The sequence below is a fragment of the Amblyraja radiata genome, chromosome 22 (genome assembly GCF_010909765.2).
Source record: "Amblyraja radiata isolate CabotCenter1 chromosome 22, sAmbRad1.1.pri, whole genome shotgun sequence".
Taxonomy (NCBI): Eukaryota; Metazoa; Chordata; class Chondrichthyes; order Rajiformes; family Rajidae; genus Amblyraja; species Amblyraja radiata.
This window is the reverse complement of record NC_045977.1, coordinates 6,924,555-6,947,324: the sequence shown is the minus strand read 5'-3', so window position 1 is coordinate 6,947,324 and position 22,770 is coordinate 6,924,555. Positions and strand designations below refer to the sequence as shown.

Here is a 22,770-nt window from a genome sequence, read left to right as displayed (position 1 = left end):
ATACACTGGAATTTAGAAGAATGAGAGGAGATCTTATTGAAACATATAATATTATTTAGGGATTGGACACGCTAGAGGCAGGAAACATGTACCCGATGTTAGGGGAGTCCAGAACCAGGGGCCACAGTTTAAGAATATGGGATAGGCCATTTAGAACGGAGGAAAAACCTTTACACCCAGAGAGTTGTGAATCTGTGGAATTCTCTGCCTCAGAAGGCAGTGGAGGCCAATTCTCTGGATGCTTTCAAGAAAGTTAGATAGAGCTCTTAAAAATAGCAGAGTCAAAGGATATGGGGAGAAAGCAGGAACGGGGTACTGATTGTGGATGATCAGCCATGATCACAGTGAATGGTGGTGCTGGCTCGAAGGGCCGAATGGCCTACTCCAGCACCTAATGTCTATTGTTTCCACTCTGAATCTCTAAACTACACTAAATTCCTATCAGCACCTTGATCAGCCATTAAAAACTGTCAAAAAGCCTCTAGAGGGTGGTGAAAATTACCCAACGCATCACCGGTTCCTCGCTCCCCTCCATTGAGTCTGTCCAAAGCAAGCGTTGTCTGCGAAGGGCGCTCAGCATCGCCAAGGACTGCTCTCACCCCAACCATGGACTGTTTACCCTCCTACCATCCGGGAGGCGCTACAGGTCTCTCCGTTGCCGGACCAGCAGGTCCAGGAACAGCTTCTTCCCTGCGGCTGTCACACTACTCAACAATGTACCTCGGTGACAGCCAATCAACCCCCCCCCCCCCCCCCCCCCCCCCCCCCCCCGGACACTCCGCCCACAGGAAAACACTATGACTGTATGCATTTAAATAGATTTATTTATTGAAATCATATTCTATGTCGCTCTTCCAGGGAGATGCTAACTGACAATGACAATTAAAGTTGAATCTGAATCTGAATAGAATACACTTTGAATCTATACTCAGTGAACTAGCAACAGTGTTGTGTAAAGAAAATCTGAGTGTCACTGATAGTCATAGTCATACAGTGTGGAAACAGGCACTGCAGCCCAATTTGTCCACACCAGCCAACATGTCCCAGTTACACTAGTCCCATCTGGCTCCAATGGCTCACATCCCTCCAAACCTGTCCTATCCATGTCTAACTGATGGTCTCCTCTGAGCAGATAAAGACCATCATGATACTCCACCCATCTTACCTGTGCCTCAACATCCACCATCCTACTAGTTATGTATAGGAAGGAACTGCAGATGTTGAAACCGAAGAAGTCTGATGAAGGTTCTCGACCCGAAACGTCACACATTCCTTGTAACCAGAGATGCTGCCTGTCCTGCTGAGTTACTCCAGCATTTTATGTCTATCCGACTAGTTGCTGTCTGTCTGTAACAAAGGGATTCCTATCCATTGTGGGACCTCTTCTCCCACTCCCTCCCCACTCCGTTTCTCTCTTTAGCCCTCCAGCCCTGCCCGCCTTGCTATCCATTGTGGCAAAAACACTCTATGCAATGGGGCAATTAATATTTTCCAGGTTAACTGCTCAATACCCCAGCAAAGTATTTGCTGTCTGCTTCCACCAAGTGTCAAAGGCATCCCTTCAAAGTCCCACAGATCTAAATAATCATTAAAAAACGCCTGTAATCGTCTGTAAAAGGTTATTTCACATAACTATGCTCTTGCCATTTCAAAATGGTTCACAAATGAACACTTGTGCACTTAGCTACATGGAAACCACAGCACATGCTCTCTTTATTGATTGTATTTTACTTCCTTTCTATTAGATGGTTTGTCTTCCAGTGTTAAATCGTTTTATTGACATTTATTAAAATATTAAATGAAAAAAAGTGTTATAATATCTTCGAATGTCAAGCTGCCCAGTTCACAATCCAAATAACCACAAACATTTCTGTAGATTTATTGGTTACTCAGTTTTATTGCAGAATTATCGGCACCTTTAGTGAGTGAAATTAAAATTGTACTAAAACACAATTTTTATACATATTGACAAATGGTCCCCTTCCCAAATGACATCACAGTTGGTTTCTTGAATGCAAGTAATGCTGCCAGTTTACAGAATGTGTAATTAGAGATGAACGTTTGATTTATCTTGAACCAAACACTCATTGTGACAATAGTCACAGATCATTAACATTAGTAATCGGAAGCTGGGCATGTATAAATAAATGAGCATAGATGCTAACAATACTTTTGTTAAGGAAACCTTTATTCAATGTACGCCTATCGATCTTTTTGCTTCCCCTTCTGATTTACCAGTTCTTCAATATCTATTTCAAATGAATCACTAGATTCTGTTCATTATTAGTCTGCCTTTATGAAATTAATAGTAAAGATGTATTTTAAACCGAACATGATGATGAAGAAATAACAAGATATTACGTTGTCATCAGTATATAAATAATGTTCTCTGTGGTTGATGCAATCTTTAGACTGCACTGGATAAAATCCTCTTCTGACACCATTCCTTGTATCTTATACAATGAATGGAAGATATACAGAAAATGCTGGAGTAACTCAGCGGGACAAGCAGCATCTCTTGTGAGAAGGAATGGGTGACTTTTCGGGTGGAGACTCTTCGACCCCAAACGTCACCCATTCCTTCTCTCCAGAGATACTGCCTGTCCCGCTGAGTTACTCCAGCATGTTGTGTCTATCTTCGGTTCAAACCAGCATCTGCAGTTCCTTCCTACAAACAATGAATGGAGATGGCTGGACAAGTTGCACACAGCACCAACACCAAAGTGACTTTTCATTTTTGTAAGGCAAAATCATCAATGAATACCAAACACTGACAAAAACAGCAAGATGACTCATGAATTTAGTCACGAAATGTCAAGCCTGGTGTAGTGACCGGTTGTCCTTTCATCGATATAATAGAAAATATATTACATTACTTTGCAGCCATCCATTCTAATCAATAACTTAAGGGAATCTGATCTAGTTTCTGTCACGCCGGTTTCCTCAGCTTATTATAAAGCCACTTTGAACAAATATACATCCCAGTGCAAATTAAGCTCACAAATGAATGCTAATAAGGGAGTAATGTATGCTCAAAATATTAATTTCAACTTGGTCTCAAAAATATTTCAACATATTTATGGAGTCCAGAACTTTGAACTGAATGGACGGCCTATCTTCAGTGACCTAGCTGTAGGAAGCTTTCTAATATTTGAACCTATTGGAGTCCCCAGTCAGTGGAATGTTTTCTAGTGATGATACATCTCTAGATCAGTTGCCAGGTTGATATTCATTCTTATCAAAGTGAAAGTTCATGTCTAGGCTCCTGCTTGAAAATAAATTGACCACACCAGTTGAGTAGGGAAGTACCACAGTGTATCCAACGTAAAATTACTTACATTTGTTACTACATTTTTAAAAGATAGGCTTGAAGGGGAATAGAGGTGTACTCCGCCTGAGAATTTCCTTGCACAACTTCAATGCATAACCTCAACAGTCATGCCACTGAATATCATCCACAAGCAGTATTACAAAAATGCTCACTTCATAAAGATGAAATACTTAAGTTTAACAAAAAAAATCAGCAACTTGCACTTAATCATAATCATGCATATTTATTGAAGCTTATAAATGTGTATAACTTGGCCATTTCACTTATAAATGGCCAAGTTATACACAATTGGATGAAATATTTTCCTCAATGCATTTCTAATGACAAGTAAAATTTTAACTGCAGTGCTTAACATCAATTGAATGCTACATTTTGCACATTGACAGGGGAGAGATGAATCTGTTTGATATCAGAGCCAACCTATCTAATGTACAAGTGCCAACATGGGAGTCAATAGTTTGAATAAGTGCCCATAAATGTAATCGCTAAAAGATTTTCTGGAAAACATTAGCATGTTCGCCATTAGCTTGTTCCATCTCACTGACCCTAAGTCTTCTTTCATCAAGATTGCACGCAGTGGACTGAGCAAGTTCAAGACCTCTTGGATGACGAATGCCATATCCATTATAAATATGTCACTAATTGATAGGAGTAAACTTGGGCAGTTGAAGTGTGAGTCGGATGGATTAGTGAAGGCTGCATTACTGCAGTGGGCCATTAATGGGAGTGGTGCAGATTGATAGCACAGAGTACAAAAATGACTTGGTCTCATATTGATTAAGAAACTTGAGAAATTTGGGGTAATTTGGAGTAAAAGTAGAAAAGCAGGAGTGAAATCATTGTAATTTGACGATATTTTGAGATGGACAATTCTTTGCTTGTAATTCTGGCAGATTTGCTTTTCAAGATGAATCATGACTGTATCTGGGTGATACATTGATTTAAAAAGATCGTATGCAGAAATATATTTAATATAAAAGCTGAAAAGGAATTCAAGAGGGAAAGCATTTTCCCTTGCATGGCAAATCATATTATTCATATTTACAATGTAAACTTTCAGAGAAATAGTCGTCACCAAGTACACTTAAGCAGGGTGCAAAATATGCCTTGGCGATACTCATAAATGGGAGAGTTCTAATGAAATTTCATTAAATGTTTAAAAAATATACCCAGAAGTAAAAGTGCAAGTCTCAAAGTAAAGAAAATATTCAAAATAAACATTGTTTTCTTAAAGTCAATTATACTTATTATTTAAGTATAATTTTAAAAGTGATATTTTAAGCATTAAAATTCACAGCTGCTTTAAGAATATGTACTATATGTTTGCTTTCTATATTAATTTTAAGGCTAATATTTCTGAATGCATGTTAGTGACCTCTTATTGGAAAAAGACCTAGTAGGTATTATCTTGGAATTTATTAAAATGTATGAAGTTGTGGTACCCAACCCTTGCCTTTGTGGGCTTGTAGCTCTGACTTGAGCACTGAATGCCAGTACTAGCTCAGAATAACAACTACTTATTGTCGTGATCTGACGTCTGTATGCTGCATGATGACAATAAAACATTTTCTTTATAATCCCCATTCTGCACTGTAAAGGAGTAAAGTCAAGATTACCTTGCTAAAAATCTTACAAAAAGGATTAAGGTGTGAAGGTTATTAAATTGTTCCTGGGTTATTCATAACTTGCGTGTAGAAACCGTGTCACTGATGTGGTCTCTACCAGCCACTAAGTAGGATCTGTGTCAACTGATAAGGCTCTTTCTGATGCTTTGAGCAGTTTGCCTATCTCGAGCTGCAGTTGTTTCTCAGCCTCTGGCTTCATAAATTTGCAGTGACAAATATAAACTAAAGAATCAAATTTGGAAATTGTACTGAGAAACAAAAGTAAGGGCGACATTGGATTTCAGGCTATTGGAAGCTATTTTACACAAAATGCTGTTTTTTTAATAGCGTGGGTTTCCAGTTCATATTGAGTATCTTATCATTAACAAAACCTCTCTTCACACTGTCTATGTAAGGTCGGGAAGAGAGGAGAAAAGCTCCCGCCATTTCTCATCGAAAAAATTGTATTCAACTTGAAACTCTTACTCGATTTATCGATTGAGTACGTGATGTAAAATGAGATAAGTGTTTTTTGTAAAGTGGTACAGAAATCTTTCTTTCTCCAAGATATTATACACAGATAAGGAGTGTATTCGAAGGTGTTAAAGTGAACACTCGGAAGTTGATATAGTTCTGGAGGATGAGGAATCACATTTGGAGTTCATGGCAAAAAAATAGTAATTGAGAGATCTTCTGATTGTGTCACCAAAATAAATAATCAAGGCAAATTGTAAATATTTCAAACTCTGCAGGTGAAAGGAGTCTTACTTTATCTTGATGGTTCTTTAAGGCAAATAATAAATTCAAAGATACCGACAATGAAAGGTGCATGAAAATGTACCATATTCCCACATCATTTCACAAGAAATAACACTGAAGCATTATCTTCTTCCTCTAAATCAACTGTGCATGGAAGGGTTATTTGATGGTTCAAATAAAGAGCAGCTGAACAGTGTGCTGAGATCTTCAGACCGTTAACTGGTCATAAGTCACCACTCTGCGGCTCAGGATTCCTCGTCTCTCTGTGGTGAGTCCTGCTCAACCTAGAAAACTTAGAAGCGACCTTTGACTTTGTCATATTCGCAGGTTCTCCCGTTGGCTGTAAATCACTGTGGAGGTAAAAAAACAATATTTAAAGAATAGTTAACAATTTGGAATTCAGATCACCTCACTTAAAAACAATTAAAAACAATGCACAGAGATTCCCAGAGTCATGTCTACAAATCACATGAGACCACAAATATAGCAAATGTCATAAGGTCATAAGTGACAAGAGCAGAATTAGGCCATTCGGCCCATTAAGTCTACTCTGACATTCAAACATGGCTGATCTATCTCTCCCCATAACCCCATTCTCCTGCCCTCTCCCCATAACCCCTGACACTCGTACTAATCAAAAATCTATCTATCTCTGCCTTAAACATAACCATTGACTTAGCCTCTGTGGCAAAGAATTCCACAGGTTCACTAACCTCTGACTAAAGAAATTCCCCTCATCTCCTTCCTAAAGGAACGTCCTTTAATTCTGAGGCTATGACCTCTAGTCCTAGACTATCCCACTGGTGGAAACATCCTCTCCACATCCACTATATCTAGGCCTTTCGCTATTTGATGTGCATTCACTTGACACATTGCACTGACATGGAGTCTCAAATATACATGGTTTAAGGCAGTGTGTATCAGTAAAATTTGATTTGTGAGAAATGGTGTGAAAATAGTTTAAGGGACTAGCAGTGCTTCATTTTGGATCAGACACAGAAAGAATCCAAGTGATGAGAAATGGCATTTCTAAACCTTAACAACTTCAACCACCAGTAACTTTAACTTGAACGCAGTATGGGCTAAAACAAGGATCTTAAACATAATTCTAAAGGAGGTTGAGTGTGACTTGAGGGGTTGTCAGTGTGGTGGAGAGTAAAAAAAGACTTGCACCAGTAGGTTATCCTTGAAGCATTTGGGGAAAAAATAATAATTCTCCTCCTGGTCCTCACCTGTGATGTTTGGGAACTGGCAACCATTCTTTATTACCCGAATGATCCACTGGCCAGTTTTCTATACTCAACACATCTGAGGTTGGCAGGCATATCCAAACTGAAAATGCCCCATTCACCCATCCTCATGTACCCACTGATCTACATGGGCTGCACATCCTACACCTGCATTCTGAAATCTCATGCTCATTTCTGTAACCTTCTCCAGCTCTGCACACTCCTGGGATTTTAGTTTAGTTTAGAGATACAGCTTGGAAATAGGCATTTCGGCCCACCGGGTTCACGCCGGTCACCGTACAGGAGTTCTATCCTACGCCCTGGGAACAATTTACAGAAGTCAATTAACCTACAACCTGCACTTTTATGGAATGTGGGGGTAAACCAGGGTGCAGAGACAACCCACGCAGTTACAGGGAGAACATACAAACTCCGGACTGACAGCACCCGTAGTCATCATCGAACCCGGGTCTCTGGTGCTGTAAGGCAGCAACCCTACTGCTGTGCCAACCTACTCATTTCTTCTAATGATAACTAATGAATTACTTTTAAACTGTAGTCTAAGCTGCAATTTAAACACAGTAAGCTCCCGACTGAAGAAGGGTTTTGGCCCGAAACGTTGCCTATTTCCTTTGCTCCATAGATGCTGCTGCACCCACTGAGTTTCTCCAGCACTTTTGTGTACCTTATAATTCATGCTGTTATGCATATGTAGAGAGAGAAAAACAGAGAAACAAGGCAAGAGTCAGACTTCCATCACTGTTCTGCACAAATAAATCAATCAACCTTACCCTTTGGCTATAGAAACAAGATGAAAATAATGCCACATATTCAATCGTATATGGTTCAATGAAATTAAGATATATGTAAAACATATATATGGAAACAGGCCCTTCAGCCCACCAAGTCCACACCGACCAGCAATCTATCATATACCACCAGTTCCATCCATCACGCCAGGGACAATTTACAGAAGTCAATTAACCTACAAACCTGCACTTCTTTTGGATGTGGGAGAAACCGGAATATCCAGAGAAAACCCATGTGGTAGTAAGGCAGCAACTCTACCGCTGCGCCACCGTGCCACCCCATTCAATTATTTTTTCTGTAATATATTTATTATGGTGTCACGTCAATAAAGATGAACACATGATTCTGATTTCTGCCCTTAGTTCGATAAGACACATCTCCAGTCATTATGTTTTATGGCTGGTTTTCAACCTCTTCAGTCTGAAGGGCTCGACCCGAAACATCACCCATTCTTTCTCTCCAGAGATGCTGCCTGTCCTGTGTAGCGGCACCTGCTGGGGCGTGCCAGCGTCGAACCCTGCGGTCTGAAGCCGCGTGCACCTGACTCTGGGAGGGGTCGGGTTTTCGTGCGGTTTCTGGGCTCAGCCCGCCAGCCGAATGAGGACCACCATTGTGGTCAGTTGTGTGTTAGGACTTGTGATACCAGAGAACCTTGATTCAGAATAAATCTTGTTTCAAACCACTGGTCGTTGTCTCTAACCCACTAAACCTGCTGAGTTTTTCTAGTTTTTAGTGTCTATCTTCTGTTTAAACCAGCGTGTGTCAGATATATGAACGAATGAATGAATACTTTATTGTCACAGGTGACATGTCACAGTGAAATTCTTTGCTTCCACACACAAGTATGCAAATAGTCGCAACGGGAAGAGCGCTGACAAGGTTACAAAGTATCCGCCCCAGATCAACCTTTGTTTTCCCCCCCTACCTCCATGCTGGGTCCGCCATAATATTTTGTACTAAGCTGAAACCTTTATCTCCTATGTTGCTTTATATTTGACACAAAGCCAAGCAAGATAACAGATGACAAAGCAGTAGATTTTATGGAGCACCTTAATAGGAGAGGGGTAGAAAGCATAGAGGTTAAAGTTTGGGGGTCAGAATATTGAATTCCAGAGCTTACAACCTAATGGGACTGTCCCACTTAGGCGATTTTTCAGGTGACTGCCGGCGACTGTCAGAGTGGAACACACACGTACACACACATCACTTCCTTCACCAGCCCGTTATGCAGGCGGGGGACAGGGCAAGCGGGGGGAGCGCTCTCTGAGTGAAATTCACACGGTGCAAGGCCAAGGTGATACAGACACACACTGCGATGAACAGGAAAGCTGGAGCTGTAATTAAAACGGCTAAAGCACAGTGTACGGTAAGTCCTTTAAAAGAGGGAGGGAGAGGGGGGAGATGGGGAGGGAGAAGGAGTGGAGACAACTTTTAAGAAGCCAGAGATACACGGCTGTGAAGCTCGGCGGGCATTTAACATTACCGGTCGGTTATCCTTGGTTCTGAAAACTACTGCTTAGATTTTTTTTTCCCAATGAGGCAATGAAATTCACCGGTCAGCACCAGCTACAACCTACGAGAACCTCCGAGAACCTTCGACCTCCTGGCAACCCACTAGGACCTCCTGGCGACCCACCTACGGCACAAGAATTCTCACTGCTCTCCATGACGGGTTCATTCTGGTCGCTGTTAATTTTTCAACGTGTTGAAAATTTTGCGGCGGCTATAATGAGGCCGCGACTAGTTCCCAGAATGCGGGAACGCCTCACGACCATGAAGGCGACTCACCGGCGACTCCCCGGCAACCATGTGGCGACCGCAGAGTCTCCTGCAGTCGCCTAAAAAGTCGCCTAAGTGGGACAGGCCCATAAAAGATGCATTCATTAAAAATGGAAGGTGAATGGAGGAAGTAGCAGATGGATAAATCTGAACGTAGAAAAGGAACTACGCTACTGAACTCTTTTTACCTTAAACTTATACTTAATAATAGCAGTTAATCATGATAATATAATAGCTGTGGTACTCAGCTATAAATGAAAAACGAACTGAATTTTTAAATAAAAAAGACACAAAGTTCTGGAGTAACTCTGTGGGTTAGACAGCATCACTGAAGAACATAGATTGATTAGCTATCGATGTTCTACAGAGATGCTGCCTGACCCGCTGAGTAACTCCAACGCTTTGTGTCATTTTTTGTCAACCAGCATTTGCAGTTCCTTGTTTTAGATTTTTTAAATATATTGATATGGAACTCAAAATAGATAGATTACTCAGGAATGTTAATGCTGAATGTTTAGTTTAGTCAAAATTGTGGTACATAAGAAGTCCACTCCCATCTTACTGTAAAGCAATAAGTCTGTAAATCAGAAAAAACTTGCACGGACACATGCTCGGTAACCAACGACAATTAGGACCATACAATTCACCAATGGTTTGGACTTTGGAAACCTCCATGTTTTTACAGCTCAGCTTCATAGACAAAATTAAATAAATAAATCTCATGGCACAGTCCATTTACTGGCTAGCACGCAACGAAAGATTTTCACTGTACCTCGGCACACGCGTCAATAAAGTAAAGTAAACAGTACTGAACTGATTTAATGCACCTATCCAATAAGCCTTGAAAGATGCTTCACATATTGCACATTGCCATAGTGCCGTTTTCCATTCTTTACCCATTACAGGAATCAAGTGCTCTGCAGATCCATTGTGTCTATGATGCAGAGGATGTATCACCAAGTCTGAGTTTGACTATGCACAACTTACACATTGACACATACACCTCCATCCCCCACCAGGATGGTCTCAAAGCCCTCCGGTTCTTCCTCGACCAGAGAAGCAACCTATACCCAGCCACTGACACTCTCCTCCGCCTAGCGGAGCTGGTCCTTACCCTCAATAACTTCACGTTCGACTCCTCCCATTTCCTCCAAATACAAGGCATAGCTATGGGCACACGCATGGGCCCCAGCTATGCCTGCCTATTTGTCGGTTACGTCGAGCAATCCTTGTTCAATACATACCAGGGCCCCATCCCCGACCTCTACCTCCGCTACATCGACGACTGCTTTGGTGCCACCTCCTGCACCCGCACACAACTGACTGACTTCATCCACTTCACCACTAACTTCCATCCGGCACTCAAATACACCTGGACCATTTCCGACACTTCCCTACAATTCCTTGACCTCACTATCTCCATTGCAGGTGATAGACTTCTGACCGACATCCACTATAAACCTACTGACTCCCATGGCTATCTGGACTACACTTCTTCCCACCCTGCTTACTGTAAGGACTCCATCCCCTACTCCCAATTCCTCCGTCTATGCCGCATCCTGCTCCACGGATGAGGCGTTCCACACCAGGACATCTGAAATGTCCTCATTATTCAGGGAACGGGGGTTCCCCTCCTCCACCACAGATGAGGCTCGCACCAGGGTCTCTTGCATACCCCGCAACACTGCTCTCTCTCCCTATCCCCCCACTCGCAACAAGGGCAGAGTCCCTCTAGTCCTCACCTTTCACCCCACCAGCCGTCACATACAAATAGTAATCCTCCGTCAGTTTCGCCACCTCCAACGTGACCCCACCACTCGCCACACCTTCCCATCTCCCCCCATATCTGCCTTCCGCAAAGACCGCTCCCTCCATAACTCCCTTGTCAATTCTTCCCTTCCCTCTCGTACCACCCCTCCCGGGCACTTTCCCTTGCAACCGCAAGAGATGCAACACTTGTCCCTTTACCTCCCCCCTCGACTCCGTTCAAGGTCCCAAGCAGTCGTTCCAGGTGTGACAGAGGTTCACCTGCATCTCCTCCAACCTCATCTATTGCATCCGCTGCTCTAGATGTCAGCAGATCTATATCGGTGAGACCAAGCGGAGGTTGGGCGATCGTTTCGCCGAACACCTCCGCTCGGTCCGCAATAACCAACCTGACCTCCCGGTGGCTCAGCACTTCAACTCCCCCTCCCACTCCGTCTCCGACCTCTCTGTCCTGGGTCTCCTCCATGGCCACAGTGAGCAGCACCGGAAATTGGAGGAACAGCACCTCATATTCCGCTTGGGGAGTCTGCATCCTGGGGGCATGAACATCGAATTCTCCCAATTTTGTTAGTCCTTGCTATCTCCTCCCCTTCCTCAGTCCCCCTGCTGTCTCCTCCCATCCCCCAGCCTTCGGGCTCCTCCTCCGTTTTCCTTTCTTGTCCCCGCCCCCCCCACCCCCGATCAGTCTGAAGAAGGGTTTCGGCCCGAAACGTTGCCTATTTCCTTCGCTCCATAGATGCTGCTGCACCCGCTGAGTTTCTCCAGCTTTTTTGTGTACCTTACACATTGACAATCTGTCTTGATTAAGTTAATTTGGCATTTACCCAAAATAATTAACTAGAAAACCTTATCAGTACATTTCTGTTCCAGTCAATGACAAATGGCAACAATATATTTTCTTTGTAAGTTTAACAAGGGTAAGATTCATTTAAAGTCATACAAATCAATCATATATATGTTTCGATATGTAAAATAAACAAATTACTTTAAAGTTCAGCCTTTTCACACATGGGATATGAATTTAATTCTGTTCCCATCGGTGGCATTTAATAGATCCACAGCCCCACAATATCTCATTGTTTGTCTCTGCTAATTTAATGAGATTGCTCTTTTATAAATGCATGTGAAATAGCCAAATCTATTGTAATTAGAATATAAAGATTTTTTTTAAATCACAGCAGCTAATTGAAATGATAGACTATATAAATGATAGAATGATCTTTCATACCACCACTGAAAAAGTACAAAAACTACAAAAAATAAAGAAAAACGATGAACACAATTATTTCAACAAACAAAAATGCTGTCCATATGATCAATATGATCAATCAAAAATGATCTCCTCGTGTTGCTTTACACTCATTTGCAAGCAAATGACCAGGTTTTCTGGGATTCATACTATTCTAACCTTTAACCTCAGACCCAGGCTGGTTTACGTCAATATGTGGGAAAATAGGATATAATATAACAGAAAATAGGAAAAAAGTACACCGATATCTTTCCTATTTTAGCAATCTCAAGGAATGTTTTTCTGCTTCTGTTCATCCAGTAACTCTGAAATGCATCATTCAAGAAACTGGTCACTGTGCACAGTAACCCCAGACTGCTGGACAGCCTGCATCCATTGCAATTCACCCACTGCCACAACAGGTCCATGGCAGACACCTCCTCCCTGGCCCTGCACTCGTCCCTGGAACACCTGGATAACTGGGTCACTTACGTCAGACTCCTGTTTGAAGACCAGAGCTCTGCCTTCAACACCATATTGGTTTGGGAACAGCTCCATCCAGGACCCGTAAGAAATTGCAGCGAATTGTGGTTGCAGCCCAGGCCATCACACTAGCCAACCTCCCTTCTATTCATTCCATTTATGCCTCACGCTGCCTCGGCAAAGCCAGCAGCATACTCAAGAATGAGTCGCACCCTGGCCACTCCCTCTTCTCCCCTCTCCCATCAGGCAAAAGGTACAGAAGTGTGAAAACGCACACCTCCAGATTCAGGGACAGTTTCTTCCCAGCTGTTACCAGGCAACTGAAACATCCTACCCCAACCAGAGAACAGTGCTGAAATACTATCTACCTCTGATGTCCCTCGGGCCATGACTATGTCCATGACCGGACTTTGCTTAGTATGTATCTATCATGTATCTATACACTGTAAATGAATTGATTGTAATCATGTATTGTCTTTCTGCTGACTGGTTAGCATGCAATAAAAAGCTTTTCACTGAACCTCGGTACACATGACAATAAACTAAAGTGAACTCATCTCTGAACTCCTGGACCTAGGACTTAGCACTTATCTCTGCAACTGGATCCTTAACATCCTGGCCAATAGACCACAATCAGTAAGGATAGGTGACAAAACATCCTCCACTATAATTCTAAACACCAGTACCTCACAAGACTGCGGTTTCAGCCCTTACTATACTCGCTACAAATTTCCGACCCTGCTGCCAAATTCTGCTCTAACTTAATTGTCAGTTTGCAGGTGACACCAACATAGTGGGCTGGATGTCAAACAATGACAAGACAGAGTACAGGAAAGAGATGGACAGTTTAGCAACATACAAAACTCTTCCTCAATGTTATCAAAATGAAGGAGCTGGTCATTGACTTCAGGATGCGGGGTAGAGTACACCCCCCACCCAGTCTATGTCAATGGTGCTGTAGTGGTGGTGGTTGAGAGCTTCAAGTACCTGGGTGTAAATATCACCAATAATTTGTCCCAGTCCAACTACATTGACGCCGTGGCTAATAATGCATGGTCATTATCTTTTTGCCCCTCTCCCAACGGGCAGAAGGTCCAAAAGCTTCTTCCCCATTGATATCTGAACTCTTAAATGCTAAAGATTAATTTTGACCTTCCAGCCTACCTCAATGCCTCATGTACATCAATGATCTGGATGATGGTGTGGTAAATTGGATTAGTAAGTATGCAGATGATACTAAGATAGGTGGGGTTGTGGATAATGAAGTAGATTTTCAAAGTCTACAGAGAGATTTATGCCAGTTGGAAGAGTGGGCTGAAAGATGGCAGATGGAGTTTAATGCTGATAAGTGTGAGGTGCTACATCTTGGCAGGACAAATCAAAATAGGACGTACATGGTAAATGGTAGGGAATTGAAGAATGTAGGTGAACAGAGGGATCTGGGAATAACTGTGCACAGTTCCCTGAAAGTGGAATCTCATGTAGATAGGGTGGTAAAGAAAGCTTTTGGTGTGCTGGCCTTTATAAATCAGAGCATTGAGTATAGAAGTTGGGATGTAATGTTAAAATTGTACAAGGCATTGGTGAGGCCAATTTTGGAGTATGGTGTACAATTTTGGTCGCCTAATTATAGGAAGGATGTCAACAAAATAGAGAGAGTACAGAGGAGATTTACTAGAATGTTGCCTGGGTTTCAGCAACTAAGTTACAGAGAAAGGTTGAACAAGTTAGGGCTTTATTCTTTGGAGCGCAGAAGGTTAAGGGGGGACGATAGAGGTCTTTAAAATGATGAGAGGGATAGACAGAATTGACATGGATAAGCTTTTCCCACTGAGAGTAGGGAAGATTCAAACAAGGGGACATGACTTGAGAATTAAGGGACAGAAGTTTAGGGGTAACATGAGGGGGAACTTCTTTACTCAGAGAGTGGTGGCTGTGTGGAATGAGCTTCCAGTGAAGGTGGTGGAGGCAGGTTCGTTTTCATCATTGATAATAAATTGGGCAGTTATATGGACGGGAAAGGAATGGAGGGTTATGGTCTGAACGCAGGTATATGGGACTAGGGGAGAATACGTGTTCGGCACGGACTAGAAGGGGCGAGATGGCCTGTTTCCGTGCTGTAATTGTTAATGGTTAAATGTCCTTGAACTTTGTATTCTGCACTTCCTCTGTAGCTGTAATTCTGCACTCTTATTTTTCACTTTTGTACTAACTGATGTACTCATGTATGGTATACCTTGGTATGGTATAGCACACAAAACAATGGTTTTACTGTTTCTTGGTGCAGGTGACTATAAAAAACCAATGCCAATGTCAATACCAGTTAACAGCAGTATAAATTTATAAATTTCAAAAACAGTTCACAAAGCTCCCTATCAAAAACACATTTTGCAGTTAGTATTTAAACAAAGTCTCAGGGGAGGATAGAATGGTAGTTATTGCTGTGAAGAGTTTTTTTTATAATCTTTACCACTGTTGTTTGTAAATATAATAAAACATGATGATCCTCTTGAAAAGGTAAATGACAAGAGTGGAACTACATTGTTGTAAAAGTTTGAAAAAGTCTGCACTAAACCAGAGTTTTTTGGAAATGCAGTTAGAACCTCCATATCAGGGCTTTCACAGTTGAATGATTCAGGTACTGAGACTGACAAACTCATCAAAAAATGTATTAGTGAAAAAAGATCAAACTGCTGAGCAACTCAGTGGGTCAGGCAGTACCTGTGGAGACAAAGCATAGTCAAGATTTGACTCGAAACCCATGCAATGGGATCGGAGTCAATGAATTCCAGAGCAAAATAAATTTGTTGCTTAAGTTCTCCTAAACGTTAATTATTTGGCATTTGTTCTCTGCACCATGCATGAATATAAAGGTGAGCAAACAGCCTGTAGGGAACTTCTGCTGTGGACATCTGCTGTACCGATACAAAACTACAAACACAAAATTGGTTGGCTATCCACCAAGAATGAAAAAGATGGTGCAATGTTTAGATATAGTCCTTTTTGTTAAAATGAGAACCTGTATATAGTTTAAAAATAACCTGCAAAGCAAGTAAGTAAGTAAGTAAGTTTATTGGCCAAGTATTCACATACAAGGAATTTGCCTTGATGCTCCACCCACAAGTAACAACATGACATACAGTGACAGTTACGAATGACTCAGAACACACTAAACATTTATAATAATAAAACATTAATGATAAAACACCATTGATAAAGCATGTGAACCAACAAAATGAAGTAGATGCAAAACATAGTTAATGAAAATGTAAAGGTTTAAAAACTGTGTGAAATGGAAATGTGACAAATTGCTAAGCAAATGGGGGAGATGTGCAACATCTGTAGTTCCTACCACCAACCAGAGGTTGCAAGAGAGAGGTTATGATGTTCCTTTATTGTGAGCTGAAAGAGATCAAGGTAGGAGGGTAAATAATGAACAGGCTGAATGGATAGCAAATTGGCTCCTTGGAACAAAGCAGAGGGTGATGGTGGAAGGTTGTTTCTCGGTCTGGAGGCCTGTAACTAGTGACAAAAGTTGTACCTCTTTTCAAGAAGGACTGCAGGAAAAATGCTGGGAACTATAGGCCGGTGAGCTTAACATCTGTAGTTTGGTAAGTTACTGAAGAGTATTCTGAGGGATAGGATATACAGGCATTTGGATGGGCAAGGGCTGATTAAGGATAGTCAGCATGGTTTTGTACATGGGAGGTCGTGTCTCATATATCTGATTTTTTTGAAGACGTGACCAAAAAGGTTGATGAAGGCAGAGCTGTAGATGTGTACATGGACTTCAGTAAGGCATTCAACAAGGTTCTGCATGGTAGGCTCCTCTGGAAGGTTAAATCGCATGGGATCCAAGGAGAGATACTGTAGCTGAATGAATAGCAAATTGGCTCCATGGAAGGAAGCAGAGGGTAATGATGGAAGGTTGCTTCTCAGACTGGATGCCTCTGACTAGTGGTGTGCCTCATGGTTCGGTGCTGGGCCCGTTACTGTTTGGCATCTACATCAATGATTTGGATGAGAACACACAGGGCAAGATTAGCGAGTTTGCTGATGATACAAAAGTGAGTGGTCTTTCGATAGTGAAGATGGTTGTGAAAGATTGCAGCAGGATCTGGATCGATTGGCCAGGTGGGCGGAGGAATGGTTGATGGAATTTAATATAGCGAAGTGTGAGGTGTTGCATTTTAGGATGTCTAACAAGGGCAGGGCCTAATGGTAGGCCTCTGGGTAGTGTTGTGGGGCAGAGGAATATAGGAGTGCAGGTGCATGGTTCCTTGAAGGTCAAGTCGCAGGTAGATAAAGTGGTCAAAAAGGCTTTTGGCACATTGGCCTTCATCAGTCAGAGAATGGAGTATAGAAGTTGGGAGGTCATGTTTCAGTTATGTAAGACGTTGGTGAGACCGCATTTAGAATATTGTGTTCAGTTCTGGGCATCATGTTATAGGAAAGATATTGTCAAGCTCGAAAGGGTTCAGAAAGAATTTACGAGGATGTTGCCAGGACTAGAGGGTGTGAACTATTGGGAGAGGTTGAGTAGGCTGGGTCTCTATTCCTTGGAGCGCAGGAGGATGAGGGGAAAATCTTATAAATGTGTACAAAATCATGAGAGGAATAGATCGGGTAGATGCACAGAGTCTCTTGCCCAGAGTAGGGGAATCGAGGACCAATGAAGATAGGTTCAAGGTGAAGGGGAGAAGATTTAATAGGAATCCGAGGGGTAACCTTTTCACACAAAGGGTGGTGGGTGTATGGAACAAGCTGCCAGAGGAGGTAGTTGTAGGCTTGGACTATCCCATCGTTTAAGAAACAGTTAGACGGGTACAGGGATAGGACAGGTTTGGAGGAACAGGCAGGCTTGAAGCGCAGGCAGGTGGGACTAGTGTAGCTGGGACATTGTTGGCCGGTGTGGGCAAGTTGGGTCGAAGGGCCTGTTTCCACACTGTATCACTCTATGACTCTAATGGGAAAGAAATGTTAACATATTCAGCCAAGGGATGTCAAATGATAGAAATACTCTATTAGGCAATGATTCAGTCAGCACATGATTGGAAAATTTCATGCACTGTGTCAAATCATGAATTTTTGCAATATTATTTATTTAATCTTTCATTCCTCAGTTTGCATGGCAGTGGCAGTACACACACACACACACACAAGAACAGTACAGCATAGGAACAGGCCCTTCATCCCGCAATGTATGTGCTGAGCACAATGGCAAGTTAAACCAATCTCTTCTGCCTGCATCTGATCGATACTCCATTCCCTGCATTTTCAAATGCCTATCTAACAGCCTCTTAAACACCACTGTTATATCTGCTGCTTAACCCCTGGCATCATGTTCTAACCACCCACCTGTGTAACACTCTGTGTAAAGAGTGGTGGGTGCCGAGAACACAATGTCTGTTCTAGGCACACTAGATGTAATGGCTACTACAAAAACAAATACGCATATCTCCGTTAAATGTTGTCCCTCTCACTTAAAGCTATGCCCTCTAACCTTTGACATTTGCACTTTGGGTAAAAGACTCTGAGTTTCTACCCTAAGCATGCGACACACCTTTTTTCTCCACTACCCGCTCATGTTACCATTTTCAGGGAGTTATGGAAGGGATATGGACCCCAAGATCTCTCTGTACATCAATATTGTTTTAGTGTCATCCGCAAATTTACCAAACAACCCATCCAAATTTAAATCCAGGTTGTCTATATGTATGACAAGCAATAGAGTCCCGGCACAGATCCTTGGTGGAAACTGGACACAGACGTCCAGCTAAATAACATCATTCCACCACTACCCTCTGTCTTTTATGAACAAAGCCAGTTCTCAACCCAAACTACAAAGTCACTGTGGATCCCATGCATCTTAATCTTCTAAATTAGCCTACCATGGGGGACTTTATCAAATGCCTTACTAAAATCCATGCAGACAATATCCACCACCTTAACCTCACAGATCAACTTTGTCACCTCCTCAAATATCGCAATCAAGTTCATAAAACACGACCCGCTGTGGACAAAGCAATGCTGCCTGTCCCAAATAATCCCAAATTATTACCTTCCAAGTGTGAGTAATCCTACACTGTAGGATCCTCCCCCACAGCTTCCCTACCGCTGATGTGAGGCTCACCAACCTATAATTTCCTGGATTATCTCAACGCATCTTCTGAAACAAAGGAACTGCAATGGCTACTCGCCCGTCCTGGGGGAGTAGCCGGCTAGAGAGAATACAAAACTCTTCGCCAAGGCCTCTGCAATCTCCTCTCTTACCTCTCCCAATAACCTGGGATAGATCTCATCACACTTCAGGGATTTATCCAAATTACTCCTTTTCAACAGCCCCAATACCACCTCCTTAATGATCTCAAACTACCTCCGCATGTTAGTATGTCCCATATTGATCTCACTGTCCTCCATGTCCTTTTCCTTGGTGAATACAGATGCAAAGTACATTAGGACTAGGTTTTCATTTATTGGGCAGTGGGACAAAATGCCCTCTGGTTCTCAATGATCTCCTCCTGGAGATTCATTTTCACCATGTACTGCCATGTTGGTTTGGCCCACGGTCTCATTAACATCGTCCAAATCTCCTGGCCTTTCCCCTTGCCCTTCTGTAGAATTGTGAGAGTCGGTCCGGGGGGTCCACCCAATGTTTGAGCCTAAGCTAGGTTAATGCCGATGGGCTCTCACGTCTGTAACGCTTCAATCCTTCCCCTCTCTGGCCTCTTCCTGGGCCCGGTTGACCAATGTATGTTTGTTTCTAGGCCCCTAACCTCACTTGCATACTCTGACTTCAAACATAAATTCCCCCCTTTATCCTTGAAAAGAAAATACAAAATGTGCCTGAAACGATTGAATGCTGTTATGCCAGATAGTTTCTATGAGTAGCAGCCTAACTCAATTAAATAATTCAGGTTTCGTTGAGGGTCTCCCATTGTTATCCATTTCACCATTTTTTTCTGTGTTCTTGGGACAGGTATTGATGGCAGGGCAGCTGCATTTATTACCTGTGGATGGTTAAGGGCCTGTCCCACTTGGGCGTCATTTGCTCGTCTTTTACACGACATCATTTACGCGTCATGCCGCACCACGCGCACGTCGTAACACACACGTGATGTGCGCATGGTGCGCATTATGCGCGCATGGTGCTTGGTGAAGTAGGCAGTGACGCGCAAATGACACCCAAGTGAGACAGGCCCTTTACGCTGAAAAGGTGAAAGTGAAAGCTCTTGAACCACTGCTATCCAAGTATTAGCAATGATTTTGCTTTCAGAAAGAAAAGTCGTTATAGATTTTCATTGAAGGTGTTGAATGTCAGAGCATATCCAGCAATGATGCTTATTTTTAACGCAAAAGAATTTGCCATTTTCAAACATATTTCAAAGGTAATAACAGAGAAATAGATTTTTTCCTAATTCTCTTCATTTTCTTGTTCTACGATGTTATCATTTCTAGTTTTTCCTGCAGCTACTGAAAAAGGTTTGTACTCTCCAAAGCAAACTGAAGGATTGAAATGTTCAAAAATGAACTTGTTCTAAGTATTGAAACCACCAGGCTATTTGTTAAATCATACTGTATATAGCTTATGGATCAGTAATTAAAGAGAGCAGTGATTAAGAAAATGAAGCTTCAAATTTTCAAAGAAGATCGGGCAGATGCACAGAGACTCTTGCCCAGAGTAGGTGAATCGAGGACAAGAGGACGTAGGTTTAAGGCGAAGGGGGGAAAGATTTAATAGGAATCTGAGGGGTAACTTTTTCACACAAACGGTGGTGGGTGTTTGGAACGAGCTGCCAGAGGAGGTAGATGAGGCAGGGACTATCCCGACGTTCAAGAAACAGTTAGATACATGGATAGGACAGCTTTTGAGGGATATGGACCAAACGCGGGCAGGTGGGATTAGCGTAGCTGGGACATGTTGGCCGGTGCGGGCAAGCTGGGTAGAAGCACCATCAACACAGTCATGAGTATAGTGTGAGTATAACAGGGGGCTGAGCACACAGCCTTGAGGTGCTCCTGTGCTGAGGATTATCAAGGAGGAAGTGCTGCTGCCAATTGGTACAGAATGTGGTCTGTTGATGAGGAAGTCATGGATACAGTTACAGAGGGATGAACAGAGACCCAGTTATGTGAGCTCAGTAACCAGTTTGGAGAGAATGATGTACGAAACACCGAGATGTAGTCTATAAACAACAGCCTGATGTATGTGTTTTATTGTACGTGGTCCAGTATGGAACTGAGAGCCAGTGAGATCACATCCTCCATTAGACTGTTGTGGCGGTAGGCAAATTGTGAAGGGTTCAGGTTCTTGTGGAGGTGGGAGTTGATATGTGCCAGAACCAACCTCTCAAAGCACTTCATCACCATAGATGTTAGTGCCACTGGTCGATAGTCATTGAGGTACATCACCTTACCCTTCTTGGGCACTGGTATTATTGATGCCCTTTTAAATCAGGTGGGAACTACAGACTTCAGTTCAAGATGTCCGCAAAAACTTGGTCTGCACAGGTTTTAAGAACACGACCAGGTATACCATCAGGTCCAGCTGCTTTCCGAGGGTTCACCGTCCTGAAGGATCTTCTGACATTGGCCTCTGTGATTGAGATTTTAATACCATCATGGCTATGGGGGCTCAGGAAGGCACATCAGTGTTCTCCTTTTCAAAATGTGCATAGAATGCATTGAGCTCGTCTGGGAGTGATGTCTCACTATCGCTCGAGCTGGCCCCTGGTTTTGCCTTGTAGGAAGTGATGGTGTGCAAGCCGTGCCATAGTTACCACATTCCATGGGGCCCAACCATTTACTGTGAAGGTCTTGCCCTGGTTAGACTTCCCAAAAGGCAACATCTGGCACTTATCTGCATTGAACTCCATTAAGCATTCTTCAGCCCACATGCCCACCTAATCAAGACACTGCAGTACTTGTTGATAACTGTCTTCACTATCTATTATTACAGAATCCCTGCAGGATGCTTGGAAAAATAAGTCCTGTCTCACTGACTTGAACTTTCTGAAGCAATTTCACAGTTGATGGAATATGTATATGTATCACGACTGCTATTCTTTAAGGCTGTAGGTATGGAGAGTGAACCTGGGGAGGATCATACAGTTAATGAATCCTTGACGCACAGTATCTCAAGTTCAAAGGAAATCAAACAGCAATAGGGGGAAATGTGGGTGTATGTAGCTCAAACTATTATATAAGACATTGGTGAGGCCGCATTTAGAGTGTTGTGTTCAGTTCTGAGCATCATGTTATAGCAAAGATGTTGTCAAGCTGGAAAGGGTACAGAGAAGATTTATGAGGCTATTGTTAAGGCAGAGATAGATAGATTCCTGATTAGTAGGGGTATCAGGGGTTATGGAGAGAAGGCAGGCGAATGGAGTTTGGAGGGAGAGATAGATCAGCCATGATTGAATGACAGAGTAGACTTGATGAGCCGAATGGTCTAATTCTGCTCCTATCACTTATGAACTTGTAAACTTACCAGGACTCGAGGGTCTGAGCTATACGGAGAGGTTGAGTAGGCTGGGACTATTCCTTGGAGCGCAGGAGGATCGGGGTGTACTTATAGAGGTGTATAAAATCATGAGGGGAATAGATCAGGTCAATGCACATTTTAGATCAGGTCAATGCATGATTTATCTACTCTTGCCCAGAGTAGGTAAATCGAGGACCAGAGGACATAGGTTGAAGATGAAGAGGAAAAGATTTAATAGGAATCTGAGGGGTAAATTTTTCACCTGAAGGGTGGTAGATGTAAGGAACGAGCTGCCG

The 22,770-nt window shown here is 42.5% G+C and overlaps 1 protein-coding gene across 1 annotated transcript in view; it reads right to left on the bottom strand.

Moving 5' to 3' along the window:
- Positions 1 to 3,538: 3,538 nt before the first annotated feature.
- The window catches only part of snx29 (sorting nexin 29), a 679,392-nt gene continuing 660,160 nt past the window's right edge, over positions 3,539 to 22,770 (bottom strand). Inside the window, exon 21 of the mRNA XM_033040302.1 lies at positions 3,539 to 6,044. Coding sequence (XP_032896193.1) covers positions 5,918 to 6,044 — 127 coding nt within the window. The 3' untranslated portion in view covers positions 3,539 to 5,917. The remainder of the gene's footprint in view (positions 6,045 to 22,770) is intronic.